Below are 13,607 nucleotides of genomic sequence, written 5' to 3' on the forward strand. Positions count from 1 at the left end.
TCCTAGGCTCAATGCCTGTGGGCTCCAGGAGGGGGGCACCCATAAAAGCGGGAGGAGCCATAGCTGGGGGCCCAGGGACAGAAGCAGTATGGAGCAGGGGAGAGGCTGCGGAGCCAGACAGGGGCCTGGTCAGGGAGGCTGGGGCAACTGGCCCTGGCTCTGGTGACAAGCAAGGAGAGGGGCTAGTCTCTATCCCTACTGCATCTCAGGCTCCAGCCCTATAATAATATGGGCATAACCAGGCCTACCTTGCAGTTAGTCCCTGTGGGGACACACAGTAGCTGGACATGAATTCAGCAGGCAGGGCTGAGGAGTAATGCAACTTATCATTTATTAATATATAACAACAAAAATGGTAAAGCTCGTATCTGCAACTGCTTAGGTCTTCATTACAAGGTCTTGGTTGCTTTGTCTGGACTGGCTGTGACCTTCAGCTCCGGGGTCTGGGCTAGGAAAACATTCCAGTAACCTGCATCGAGGAAAGCAGAAGAGGCGTGTAGGGATGGGGGTCAGGGGTGGGATGTGTGCATGTGTGTGCAGGGGTGTGTGCGTGTGTATGTACTGTGCACAGCAGAGGCAGGGTGACTGGGATGGGGAAAACTGAGGACAAGAAGGATGGTGAGGGCCTGGGTTTGGAGTCCCTAGGAAGAGGAGGATGGGTATTTCCATCTTAACCCCGTATTGCGATCAGTTTTGGCACACGACCCCACCTTCAGCCAACTGGCATCTGGAGCTGGGCTGGCTTCCTAACACCTGTTGGGGACACTCCCATCTATAATTTCCTCTCCCCCACCCGAAGCCCCACCTGAGTCCATCTTCCTCAGTATAGTGTAGGGCAAATGAAAGGCATCGGGAGGAAAGTGGTTAGGAGGGTTTCGATAGGAAATGTTCCAATAGAGAGGGGGTAGGCAGCATCAGGGTTTGGGGGCTCAGGCCTCCCTCCCTCACAGCCCTGTCTCCCTCACTCCCAGGACCAAATCCAGATGGTTCTGCTTCACCTTCCCGCTCCCAAGCGCCCTGAGTTGAGAAATCTCTGGCCCAGACGCCCACTGGATTCCTGTGCCGGGAACTGACGTCTGTGGCTGACAAGCACCCTGCCCCCCTCCCAGAACTAGCAGCCTGGAACTCCCCAAGAGGCCCCAGCCTCTGGCTCAGCTCTTTTCCCAGGCCCCAGTCCTTAGCCTAACGTCCCACCTTCATGGGTGCTGGTGAGTAGCCGGAAGTTCTGTGCCTCTTTCTGGAAGTCTTGCTTCCTGACTTTCTTGATCTGAATCAAGTGGAAGATTCCTGAAGGCAGAGGCAAGGGCATGAGCAGGAAAGGTGAGGTAGTCAATGGAACAGGGTAACAGACACAGACTGGATCTTACCACCCCTCTCCTCCCCTTTCCCGACCATACCCCAAATCCTGCAGACTAAATTTCCCAAGTATTTTGGACCTATCCCCCCACCTCCACTGCCAGCCTCCCCATTCAGGCCCCATCACATCCTGCCTGGGCACTACACTAGACTTCGGTCCTCTTTCCTCTCCCTTCAATCTGTGATTCTAAATGCAGGCATTCAAAACTATACATCACCTTGTCATTCCCTTTCCCTGACTTCTTGTCGCCTCTCTGCTCACCCTCCACCACCTGTCACCCTCAGCATCCTGCTCTCACACTGCTCACCAGTCCATAATGTGGGGTGAAGGGAGGGGGAGGCTCGTATGGCCTGCCCATAGAATGTGTGATAAAAATCAATAGAGGTGCTTATTAGACTCCAAAGAACATCAAATGTCAGAGTGTTAGGCCCCCTTACAGCACGAGGCTCTGTTCACCCCTGAGCGGCCTTCCTGTGCTCTAACCCTCGCCAACTGCTTAAAGTCCCCCAAGGGGCCCAAGCCTCTACCTAGGCTGCCCCCTCTGCTGCAAGGGGCCCAAGCCTTTACCTAGGCCGCCCCCTCTGCTGCAACTCCTTCCCCTATTGACTTCTGATTCTCCTGCTGCCATCGGATGAACTCCTACTCATCCTCCAAGCTTTAGCTGGGAAGTCTTCCTTTATCTCCTCTCCTTGGGGCACCCACAGCTCTTAGCTTCTGTTGGTCATTGTACCTATTTCTAATGTGCTATCATTATGTCTCTTCTTGCCTCCCCTGGTTACTCCTGGAGGGCTTTCCTCTCTGGCTCCCCTGAGCCTGGCACTTGTGAATCATGTAGGATAAATGAATGAATTAACAAACGAGTGAATGATCCCTTGATGAATGGATGGGTAAGGAAATATACGTGTACCCAATCTAGCCTGGGCCCTGAAGGCAATGAGGTATTAGCTAGATCTTCTGATGTTTGCGTCCCTTGGGGAGCTGGCCATGGGCACCACGCACGGCACAGAGGCCCCGAGCACATGGGCTGTCCAGCTGTGACCGCCAGGGTCTGTGGCCAGAAAGAACAGGTGTGACAGTGAGGCCTCTGCTAAGAAAGAAAACTAAGAATTGGCCTTGCTTATGGAAATCTGAGTAGGATCCCACTGAGGAGAACCATCAGCACTCAGGTCCAGGAGGCTGGGAATGTCCAGCATTGTTCTCAGGACCCCCAGTCCAGATGCCAAGGACCAGGGTCTGGGAGACACTCGCTCCAAAGGCCCAGGCTACATTGCAAGCCCGACATGGGGATAGGTCCTTCTGCTCAGGCCCACCACTGCACACACCCCAGAATACAAATTAGAGAGGAAATGACGGGGTGTGGGAGGGTCCTCACACTCTAGCTAAAGCATGATTGTAGGGACAGAGCTCTTAGACTTGGAATCAAGAGCTAGCCTGAGGAGCACAGCCATGCCTTCTGGGGATGTGCCCCGTCTGAGGGCAGCAGGGCTCTGTGGACCCCCAGGGCAGAGAAGGCACTGGCAGGTGAGTCCCAGGAGATAGGACATGCTCAGCTCAATGTGGACACAAACCGTTTCTGGATGGAGCTGTCCGCAGTGGAGGTGGGGAGGGGCCATATGCAGTCAGGGGCTGGAGACCATTAGGGAGGCTGTAGGGGGCTTCTTTCCTAGATGGGGGTTGGAATCAGGATCCCTGAGGTCCCTTCTAGTCTGAAACTCCAGAATCTACAAGGCTTTAAACAATCAGACAGCCCTCTGCTCAGCTTCTGGGGCCTGACACTGGTCCCACAGTGGTGTGGCCTCAGCCCAGGTGTCCGTGTCTCCAGGCCAATTCTGCCCTTATTCTCCCTGCACCACCCCCAAGGCTTGCTGATACCACTCCTCTGGGTGACGAAACAAGGTTTCCCACTGAGAATCAGACCTTGAGTATTTGCTTTGATGCCCACAGTCTGGGACAGGAGGTAACAGAGAGCCTGAAGAGGCAATTAGGCCGCCCAGGGGTCAGGAGATGGGGAGGGGTGTTTGCCAGTGATGCAATGGTACAGCTGGCACTGAGAAGTTGAAGAACCTCCACCACCTGCTCCTTTTATTGCTGGACCTGGCGGTAATGAGACGGGCCTCGAGCTACAGCTCCCCGGTCTATGCCGTCCTGGGCACCCCATGGCCTTCCTCAGGCACCTCTCTGAAGGCATTAGGTCACCTCCGTGGAGGTGGATCTGAGGACAGTCAGACCTGGGTTTGAATCTTTGCTTTCCTGCTTGAACTGTGTAACTTTGAGCATGTCATTTTACCTCCCAGACTCAGTTTTATCTGCAGGGGCATGAATGCATATCCCTCAGGTTTCTCACGTGGCTGAAATGGAACAGATTAGCACAGGGCTTACTGCCCACAAATCACAGGGCACGGGGCAGGTAAGCATAGGCTCTAGGGCCAGTCTGAAGCTGTCGCTGCCCCCCTCACCTGCCTGTGCCCCTCTTGCCTTCCTAACTCCTGTTCCAGCCACTGGCCCCTCCTCCATGAAGCCTTCCAGCCTGACTCTGCTCAGCTCCTGAGGAGCTCCTACTGCATCCGAGTCACTAGGTCCTGGGCTCCTGAGGACAAAGGCTGGGGCCTATTATTCCCTGTGGTCTCAGAACCTGGTAGGCTTGGGGGGAAGGTCTGGAGTAAACCAGCACCTGTCCAGGGACTGATGGAATCTCGAGGCGCAAAACAAATATAAGGGTTGCTGACTCCCAACTCCTCAACTGCAGCAGAACCCTCACCCAGCCGCCGCTTGTACACTCCTGTGAACTGAGCTTGCTCCCTCCCTTCTTTTACAGAAAGGGTCTAGGTATGAGAAAGTGCTTCCTCTCTGATGGAAACATGCTTCGCCATAATTCTAAGGAGGTAGAATGAAGATACAAATGTTACTCCCTATTATAGGAAAGGCTGTACCCAAGTTATTTCATTTAATCCTCTAGAAACCCTCCTCCCCAGTTAACAGAAGAAAACAGTTGAAGCCCAGAGAGGTCAAGTGATTGCCCGAGGCCACACAGCTAAGAAATAGCAGAGCCAGGATTCAAACTCAGGTCTGTCTGATTCTTAAATCCCCCACTTGTTGTTCTGACCCTTGTAGTCACTCAGAACACAATGGCTCCCCTGTGTGGGGCAGTCCTTCAGAGCCAGGAAGCCAATGGTCCTGTCCCCCTGAGTCTTCTCTTCTCCAGGCTGAACGGCTCCACTTTCTTCGTCCATTCCTCCTAGGACAGGAGGCAGAGTAGACCAGGGAAAGAGCCGCATCTGACGTCACAAGACATAGGCTCTAGCTCCCGTCCTCCACTTACTGGCTGTGTGGCCTTGGGCCAGGTACTTCACCTCTCTGAGCCTCAGTTTCCTCATCTGTAAAATGGGGATAATAATACCTAACTCTCAGGATCGTTGAGGATCAAATGAGATAACGAATGTGAAGCACTTTGTAAACTCTAAAGTGCTCCACGCATTGGTTATCATTATCATTACCATCATTATCAGCATCCCCTCTTCCACCCCCGCCCACTCCAGCCAGACCCATCAGTAGAGAAAAGTGATCTTATAGCTGATTCACACCTAAAGGGTTTAGTTTCTTTTACTCTACCCAGGGGATCTGTGTTTGGCAGGAAGAGCCAAAAAGCCTAACTCTCAGCAATTTCCTTCTCAATGGCAATTCCTCTTGACCTTCAGCTGGTGATATGAGCGTCCCTGTTGCATCGGGTGAGTGCGAAATATATTCTGATGTCAACTTATTGGAGGGATGGAATCCACCACATGGAAGAGGTTGAATGATTCTAGCCTCGAGGCCCTCCTGCTCTGAGGATGCCGTGAAGGCCCTTCTGCGTGAAAAGCTCTCTCCTCACAGAGTGCTGAAGCTCTAGCAGTAGACATGCCTTTGCTTCAACCACATAGGCTTTACCACGTCCTGGCACTTTGCAAGTGCAACAACCCCTTCCTCCCAGGAGAGGGAGCACTTGGAGGAGGCCCTGGTGTCTCAGAGTAGATGAGCTTATCAGAACTGTCAGAGAATCACAGAATCTCTGTCTCCCTCTATCTTGAAATTGGAGACAAATCTAGAAGGGTAGCCAGAGGCTGGTCTTCCTGGGCTAGAGGCACTTGATCAACCAAATGCCCCTGGTAGGGGGGCACGGGCCAGAGGTCAGCCCCGCTGGGAGTGGGCCAATGCTCACCTTTTATCAGTTTCCAGAGGTAGATCTCCACCTGCTCAGAGGCCTCATGCTCGAGGGCAAAGCGATGTAGGTTGTCTGGGCTTGGAGCTACTGATGTGTGGACGAGGACCCGGCCTGGCACCTTCGGACACCTGGTGGCACTGATCTCACTGTGACCAGGATCTGCCTTGTCCTCTGGGGAAGACAAGGGACCTGTGAACACGCTGACCCCCACCCCCCACCCCTGCCTGGTAGGCCCAGGAAGCCAGGCCACTGGTCTTACATCTCCCTAAGGTCTTTAAAGTCCTTGGGAAAGTTCTGGTGCCCCTGGGAAAGACAGAGGGGCCACCTCTCCCATTTGCCTCCCATTGATTAGCATATCAGAAAACTTGTCATCTTTCTGGGCCCAGCTCATCCTCCACCTCCTCCAGGCAGCCCACTTGGAACAGCTTAGCTTACCCTGCTTCTTCCCACTCACAGCTTTTAAAACCCTTCTTGCTTATGCATCCCACTCATGTCCTTAGTCTGCCTTGCACTGCCTTGTACTGTCTTGTAATTGCCTCCCTTGGGTATGTTTTTCTCTAAAAGAGACCTATGGGGTGAAGGAGGAACTATATCCTTTAAGTCTTTTGAGTCACCTACACCAGCAAGCAAGGCTCTTATGAACATACACTTGGGAGGGGTGTGGTAATCATGGCCACAATGATGATTATGGTTGTGATGGTGGGAGAGGGGGTAGAGGGGGCGATGATCTGACTGAAACGGTGAAGGGGGCTGCAGGGGTGTGTGCAGGGGGGATGATGATGATAGTAGTAATGGGTTTTGGTCCCAAATTGGATCCAATCCTAAAGCCTCAACATGCTGGAATTCCAAGGACATTCCCCAGAATTTTCCACGTACCAACAATCCCTATTTTTCAGGGACTAAAGGACTAAGTCCCTACACATACATACTTCCTTCTAAACTCTTACTAGGGGACACCTGGGTGGCTCAGTGGTTGAATGTCTGCCTTTGGCTCAGGGCATGGTCCTGGGGTCCTGGGATTGGACCCATATCAGGGAGCCTGCTCCTCCCTCTGCCTATGTCTCTCTCTGTGTGTGTCTCTCATGAATAAATAAAATCTTTAAAAAAATAAAAATAAAAAAATAAACTCTTACTAGTTATGAAGCCCTTTGAGATGTCCTGCTAAGGGTTGTAAAGCTATAGTCTCAATATTTTTAAGGGGAAATGGATTGGGGTCTGGTGGCAGGGCCTAAGACCAGGTGTGTTTGTGAAGGAGCCTAACAGTGAGCTACTGCCAGTCTCCTGGAGAATTCAAGTTGAATCCCTCCCACTCATGTGTCCAGGTAACACCTTGTCATGCTCCCTCTCTAGCCCTGTCCCAGTAGCATATTTCTCAGATACTATGGCTTACATTTGGATTTTTATTTACAATTTATAAAACATTTTTCCTCAATGTTTTCCTCTGTCTGAGGCTCAGAAAGGACAATAACTTGTCAGCCAGTAAGCAGCTAATATAGAAGCACACGCTTCCTGACATCAAAGCCCCGGGGGAGGTGGAGACTTAGGATAATTGCAGCCACTCTGTTATCTCATTTGTAAACTATCTGAGAGATGAGGAATACATGGACTCTGTGAAATCACAGTACAATACCTGGCACTAGTAGGTTCTCGATGCATGTTTCCTTCCCCTTTTTTTTTCCCTATTCCTCTCCTTTTAGTTTTGCCAACCCAGCCTTCTAACCAGATGTGGTGAAGCAAAATCGCAGCCCACAACTTCAGCCCATCTTGCTCTCCTTCCAGGCTTCAGGGAATGGGCCTGCTCCTCACAACAGCGCTGCTGACAGCCACAGGCTGTTCTTCCCAGGAGATACTCAGATGTTTTCTTCTGCACCCTCATTAATCCTCAGGTCACATGACAGTGTTAGAAGAACTCAGCTGGCAAGTCTGGAAGCCTGAGTTCTAATTCCAGCTTCTACGACTACTTTGCTATGTGATTTAGGATCTCTGGCTCTCAGTCTTCCCCATACTTAGATGAGGGTTGAAGGAAGACAACAGTGGTCAAGACCACTGTCTGTGGAGTAAGACAGACCTGGGTTCGGATTCCAGCTGTCACTTGAGCTGTGTGACCTTGTCCAAGGTGTCCAAGGTCCACACCTTGGACAAGGTCACACAGCTCAAGGTCTTCTCTTGGTCTGCAATATGGAGAAAAAGATTCCTGCCCTATCCATTTGTGGGAAAGAGTACGTGGATTCATGTATGCGAAATACCTCCTTGGCAATTGCAAGTGCCCAGTAAATAGGGCTCTTTCCCCTAAAAATCCTCATATCCTATGATTTTATGATTTCTCAGAATCCAGAACATTATTTCTGTGTCTATGTGTGAGAATCTCTGAATCTGTCACTATAATACTCGATGTTCCATGCGTCTAATATTTTGTGAGTCTGGCCTCTTCCACTCCAGTGCATCTAAAAACCCTGCATCCTGTGGCTCTGAGTCCATGCCCCATCCATGTGGGAGATGTTCCAAGTATCTGTGCCCTGGGGAGAGGGACCCAGGGCCCACTCTGGGCAGTGCCCTCCCTGCCTCCAGCATCTCTTTGTACCTGGGCAAATCTTGCAGCACTTCCCGGCTACTTTCTCAGGGTGATGGCAGGGATACTCAGTGGGGCAGGTCACCCGCTGGCAATCCTGGCGGCCGTCCTGGCAGGTGCACAAGATGCAAGGCAGGGGTCCAAAGGAGCGGAAAGCTGGGTGCCACACCTCCCCATGGGAGTATGTCTTCCCACTGTGCACACAGGCTGGGCCAAGGAGGGCGGGAAGGGAGGAGGGTCAGTGGCACAGACCTGGGCCAGAGTCCAGGAATAGGTGGGCCGGGAATTCGGGGAGCCCCTGCTCCACCAGTCTGGCCCAGCTAACCACCTGCAAAGTGGGGGCCAGGGATAAAACTGGTCCCCATCCCTGACTTCTCCCCTGTTTCGGCATTCAGAGCTGGCTCATGGCCAGGAAATTCTTGCTGGAGATGGAAAGGCCTCCTCCTGCCCTTCACGGGCTCTCCTGGCAGGAGGAGGCCTGAGATCAAGTTCTGTCACTGCCTGGCCGTGTGAGCTCTCACTGTCCCATCTGTCCTGAAGCGGCCAAGACACATCCCTTGGCAGCTGTGCCTGCCCCACCCCCAATCAGAAGCCCCGCATGGAGCCCCCTTTCCTCCCTGCTGTGGTCACGGCCACCCACCTGGTCACCCTTCCCCACTGCATCCTGACCATCTGCCCACAGCCTCGCTCCACTCCCTCCTTCCTTTGTCCCAAACCATCTCTCACCACTTCCTTCTATGACAGTATTTATTTACATGTCTAGCCCCTTGAGGACAGAGACCATTTTTCACCTCTGTTTCACCCCTTGATCCCCAGCAAAGACACAGCAGAAGCTCAAAAAATACTGTTGTGCCGCCCCCTGGTCTCGGTTCTAGGCCTGGTTCTGTCTCTCACCCTGTACTCTCAACCTCAGTACCCTTTAAGGACACCTTCAGTTTTGATGCTTTCTGAATCCACAAACTCATGGCCAAGTTAAGATTAGAGAACCACTGAGTGGGGGGTGCAGGGATGGGAGACGGGAGCAGTCAGGGTCCCCTTTTCACCCCCGCCTCAGGGATCAGAGGAGGTTCCCATCCCCACCTTTCTTATGTTTCTCCTTCAGGACAATCTTGACTGTCGTGCTGCCTGCCCCCTGTGGTCGGAAGTGGCGAGGGATGAAGCCCAGAGGAGAGCTGAGGCCAGTGGGGGCTGGGGTGCCCAGGCCTCTCTTTCTCCCACTGTCCCCTGAGCACGGATCCTGGGAATGTCTCTGCAAATGGCAGGAAGGATGAGGATCACTGATGGGCCAGTGCCAGCAGAGGAGCAGCAAGACTGAGGCTACAGTGAGGCCTGTAAGTAGACACCCCCATGACTTCCCAGTAAAGAGAGCCACACACTAGGGATAGAAGGATCTGGATGGGGCCTAAGACATTCTCAGACAATGGATCTCTGCAAACTCTCAGAGGACGGTGCTTTGGAAATCCAAGCCCTTCTCAGGCCTGTCAGAGCCAGGGCCTTGGGGCTGGAGTGAACAAAGAGGGTAATGAGGTCTTGATCTGGGAGAAATAGTGATCAGGGACCTGAGCAACTTCATATTTAAGATATGGAAGGTGAGGATGTAGTGAGGATGAGAGTCAGGGAATTTTTTAAGAAGATTTAGATGATGGGAGAAGGGGATGGGCCTCTGAAGGTCTCACCAGGCCCCAGAGTCCCACAGGGCAGAAGACTCTGAGCAGGCCCCACTCGGAGACCATGGGTCTCCAGAGCCCCCTTTCTTGAGCCCCTGGAACTCAAGTAAGACCCTGCCCCTCCAGACCAGGTCTTGGGCAGACTGGCAGTGATAGCAAAGGGTCTGTGGTGAGGGTGGTGTCATGGCGTAGGAGCATCTTAGCTCAGTTAGAGGACTAGGCAGCCCCAGGTCATGGCAGAGGAGCAAGTGGGCTTGTTACCCTCTTCGCTGATAGCAAGTCACTCATATTCCTTCTTCTACAGCCCTTTCCTGCCCATAGAGTCTCTGAGTCAGAGACTGGCCAGACTAAGCCCAGAAGAGCTCCCAGGAAACTGTCTCAGGCCCTAGAACAGGCCCAGGTACATAGGAAGCTCCCAGGAAATGCTTATCAAGTGGAATAGTAGCAAGAAGGAATTGAGGAGCCAACGCTCTAATGGGACTTGCTCATGTCATCCAGTAAGTAGCTGTTCGGGGCCTGCAGCTAAGCCTGGGTGGGCTTTGCTTCACACACTGCCTCCTAGGGAGAGGATGGGATGGCAGAGGAAAAGGGAGAGCTCAACTAGTTCAGACCCCTGGGGAGTCCCTGAGCATGGGAAGCCAGCCTCCAGCCTCCCAGGGTCCAGGTGACCCAGGCTAACAGAGTAGGTGGAGATGTTCCCATTGCAGATATATCACCGAGGGTGGATGGAGACCTGAGTCGGGGTGTAAGCCCATCCTCCTGCCTCTTGCCCCTCTGACCAGAGAAAGCTGGGCAGTTTAGCTAATTTTAACTCTAGACTAAGATCGAGAGGGGCCAAGGCAGAGGGGAGGACAGAGAGGTGGCCCCCAAATAAAGAACCAGTACCTCAGGGGCTGAGTGGGGAAGGCTGGGCCAAGACAAAGACCATTCCCTTGGGGGAGTGTGCTGCACAGAGGCAGCCTGAACTAAGGACAGACAGAGGCTTGGGACAGAACAGTGTCAACATGTTTCTCAGGAGGGAAATTGGCAAGTTTGAGGGCACCTGGGTGGCTCAGTGGTTGAGTGTCTGCCGTCGACTCAGGTGAGATCCCAGGGTCCTGGTATCAAGTCCCACACTGGGCTCCCCACAGGGAGCCTGTTTCTCCCTCTGCCTGTGTCTCTGCCTCTCTCTCTGTGTCTCTCATGAATGAATAAATAAAATCTTAAAAACAAAATTGGAAAGTTTGGGGCCTGCTCTCATACTGCATGCTGCTTTTTCCCAGGCCCCTGCTGCTCCACCAGCCATGACAGAGGCTAGGGAGAGGGGCTGGAACATGGCAAAGCTCATGTTGCTGACCTAGGCGACAAATGAGATATGAGGACAATATCTGGTATTGCCTGTTCTGGAGTCATGGGATTTAGGCCCTGGATACCAGCTCCCCTCACCACCTCTCCCCACCCTGTCAGTGAAGCTGTGTACTCACCACCCCACGGTGTGACTGTGTGGTGTCCTCTTCTGCTGACTTCTCACTTGACCCATCTGGAAACCCAAAGGGAAACTGGGTCAGCCTCCACTTCCTCAGCCTTGCTGACTGGAGGCCTGCCGGCCTTCAGCCTCCCAAGGCCTGGTGCCATTTCTGCAGTCCCAGAGCACCAGCAGGTCCCTTTGCCCTGATGCGGACTTACTCCTACTTCTCATTACCACCTCTTCTCACCCTTGGGTTCACAAATTCCCTACAACTGGGTTGCTGCCTCAGTTTCCCCACACTGACCTCCTGGTCACCATGAGGACTGAACTTCTTGGTTAGACCAGAGCATGTTGTTCAATGCCCATCACGGATGGCCCAAGAGGCCAGAATCCCATCCCTGAAGCCTGCTTAGTTGCAGTCCCTTGGGGAGCCACCCTGTCCAGCCACACTTGAAGTCACCAGGCCTTCATCTATACTGTACATTCGCAGGCACCATCTCCAGCCCCTCTGTTCTTCCCACTGGAACACCCTAGGACTCTATCTTCCACCCCCTGGGGGGCCAGCACGCAAGGCCCTGAGTGGGAGTCTCTCTCTTCAGCCCCTGCCTCACATGCAGTCTGACTCCCTCCACACATTCCTGGTGCAAAGACCAAGAACACTAGAATCAGACAGTCTGTTAGAAATCTGAGGCCAACCTCTCAGTGCACACACGACACAGCTGAGGCCCAAAGAGGGGAAAGAATCTGAAGGAATTAGCTGGAAGAACCAACATGAAACCGGAGCCACCTGGCCCCTGGTCCAGTGTCCTTCCACAACGCCAGTGCTTCTGGAGAAGCATTCTACTATGAAGCACTCCCTTCCCCCAGTCCTGCCTCCTTCAGGAGGCTTTCCTAAACTACCCTGACCCATAGGGTCCCATCTGACCATCTGTGTACTTGATTCTGCTTGAGCCATTTGCCCTTCATTAGTGGAAGGTCCCCTACCTCTAACAGTCTGTGGCTAGATCCCTGGGGTGGAGTGGGTGAGCACTGCCCGGATTTAGGCACAGACTCACCTTTGCAGGTCTGGCAGCAGGATGCAGGCAGTGGGAGAGGTGCGGGGCAGCCTGGTTCTGGGCAGGTCATGAGACCGCAGTAGATCTGGCCCTCCTGACAGAGCAAACAGGAGATGAGCTCTGATGAGGAGCAGCCTTGGGGTGGGGAGAGCCCCTTGCTCTGGGGGCAAATGACCTTGAGGTGTCCCTTGAGGTGGGAGGAGAGAGCAGCAGAGCATCCTGGGCAATGCCCAGCCAGCTCAGAGGAGGGATCCCCTGCACCCTCCCCACTCCCTCCCCAGGCCCCGAGGCCCTAACATTCATCCTTTAGCTTCTAAAGCATTCTCAGACCCTGTCTCTCCCTAGGCTCTCTCAGCAGCCTGGTGAGGTGAGAGTCCTCCATCCTACAGATGAGGAGGGTCCAAAGAGGGGTCTGAACTGCCTGGAATCAGAGATGCAGCCCAGCAGAGGGGACTAGAGCCCAGCCTGCAGGCTTTTCCTACTGAAATCCATATCCTCCTCCTCTGACCTGGAACAGGTGGACCAGAGAGAGGAGAGGGATCAGTGGGCTCATCATGTTGGGCTCATCTTTCTTTTACTGAAAATCCCAGGTCCCCATCTTCAGGGGCCAGCCTGGAGAGGCAGCACTGCAGAGGGAAGGGGAAGCCAGATGACCTTCGGTGAGTCACTTCTCTTCTCTGGGCTTCACTTTCCTCTTCCATGAAATGGAGGTGCTCCCATCTGGGTTGTGAAGAGCAAGTGAGGGGGTGGTTGTGAAAACCCTTTTTAAATAGGAAGGCACAAACATGGACCCCTGGGTGGCTCAGTGGTTGAGTGTCTGTCTTCAGCTCAGGTCATGATCCCAGGGTCCTGGGATCGAGTCCCACATCGGGCTCCCAGTGGGGAGCCTGCTTCTCTCTATGCCCATGTCTCTGCCTCTTTGTGTCTCTCATGAATAAATAAATAAAACATTTAAAATAAATTTTTAAAAAAGATTTTATTTATTTATTCATTCATGAGAGACACAGAGAGAGAGAGAGAGGCAGTGACAGGCAGAGAGAGAAGCAGGCTCCGTGCAGGGAGCCTGATGTGGGACTCGATCCCGGGACTCCGGAATCACGCCCGGGGCCAAAGGCAGGTGCTCACCCGCTGAGCCACCCAGGTGTCCCTAAAATAAATAAATTAAATAAACTGGAAGGCACGATATTCCTGGCAGGAAGTGATAATTACCTTGAGTCCCTTCCCTATTCCTTTTCAGTGAGTCTCAGTAGTTGGCCAGCAGTCAAGCCAGTCCCATTTAATAAACAAGGAGGAGAAGAAAGAAAGGGAGACCCA

The 13,607-nt window shown here is 53.0% G+C and overlaps 1 protein-coding gene across 4 annotated transcripts in view; it reads right to left on the reverse strand.

The window, feature by feature from the left end:
* Window positions 1–307: 307 nt before the first annotated feature.
* Window positions 308–13,607, reverse strand: part of CHRDL2 (chordin like 2) — a 33,099-nt gene continuing 19,799 nt past the window's right edge. Inside the window, exons 5-12 of one of the 4 annotated variants that reach the window (XM_055320851.1) lie at window positions 12,294–12,387; window positions 11,255–11,310; window positions 9,205–9,373; window positions 8,137–8,331; window positions 5,553–5,726; window positions 4,677–4,731; window positions 1,195–1,287; window positions 308–469 (exon numbers count right to left, since the gene is read on the reverse strand). In XM_055320851.1, the coding sequence (XP_055176826.1) occupies window positions 1,197–1,287; window positions 4,677–4,731; window positions 5,553–5,726; window positions 8,137–8,331; window positions 9,205–9,373; window positions 11,255–11,310; window positions 12,294–12,387 (834 nt within the window). In that variant the 3' untranslated portion in view covers window positions 308–469; window positions 1,195–1,196. The remainder of the gene's footprint in view (window positions 470–1,194; window positions 1,288–4,676; window positions 4,732–5,552; window positions 5,727–8,136; window positions 8,332–9,204; window positions 9,374–11,254; window positions 11,311–12,293; window positions 12,388–13,607) is intronic. The other 3 variants (XM_055320853.1, XM_055320850.1, XM_055320852.1) reach the window with 3 other exon arrangements.

This window comes from Nyctereutes procyonoides, unplaced genomic scaffold, assembly GCF_905146905.1.
Source record: "Nyctereutes procyonoides isolate TBG_1078 unplaced genomic scaffold, NYPRO_anot_genome, whole genome shotgun sequence".
NCBI lineage: Eukaryota > Metazoa > Chordata > Mammalia > Carnivora > Canidae > Nyctereutes > Nyctereutes procyonoides.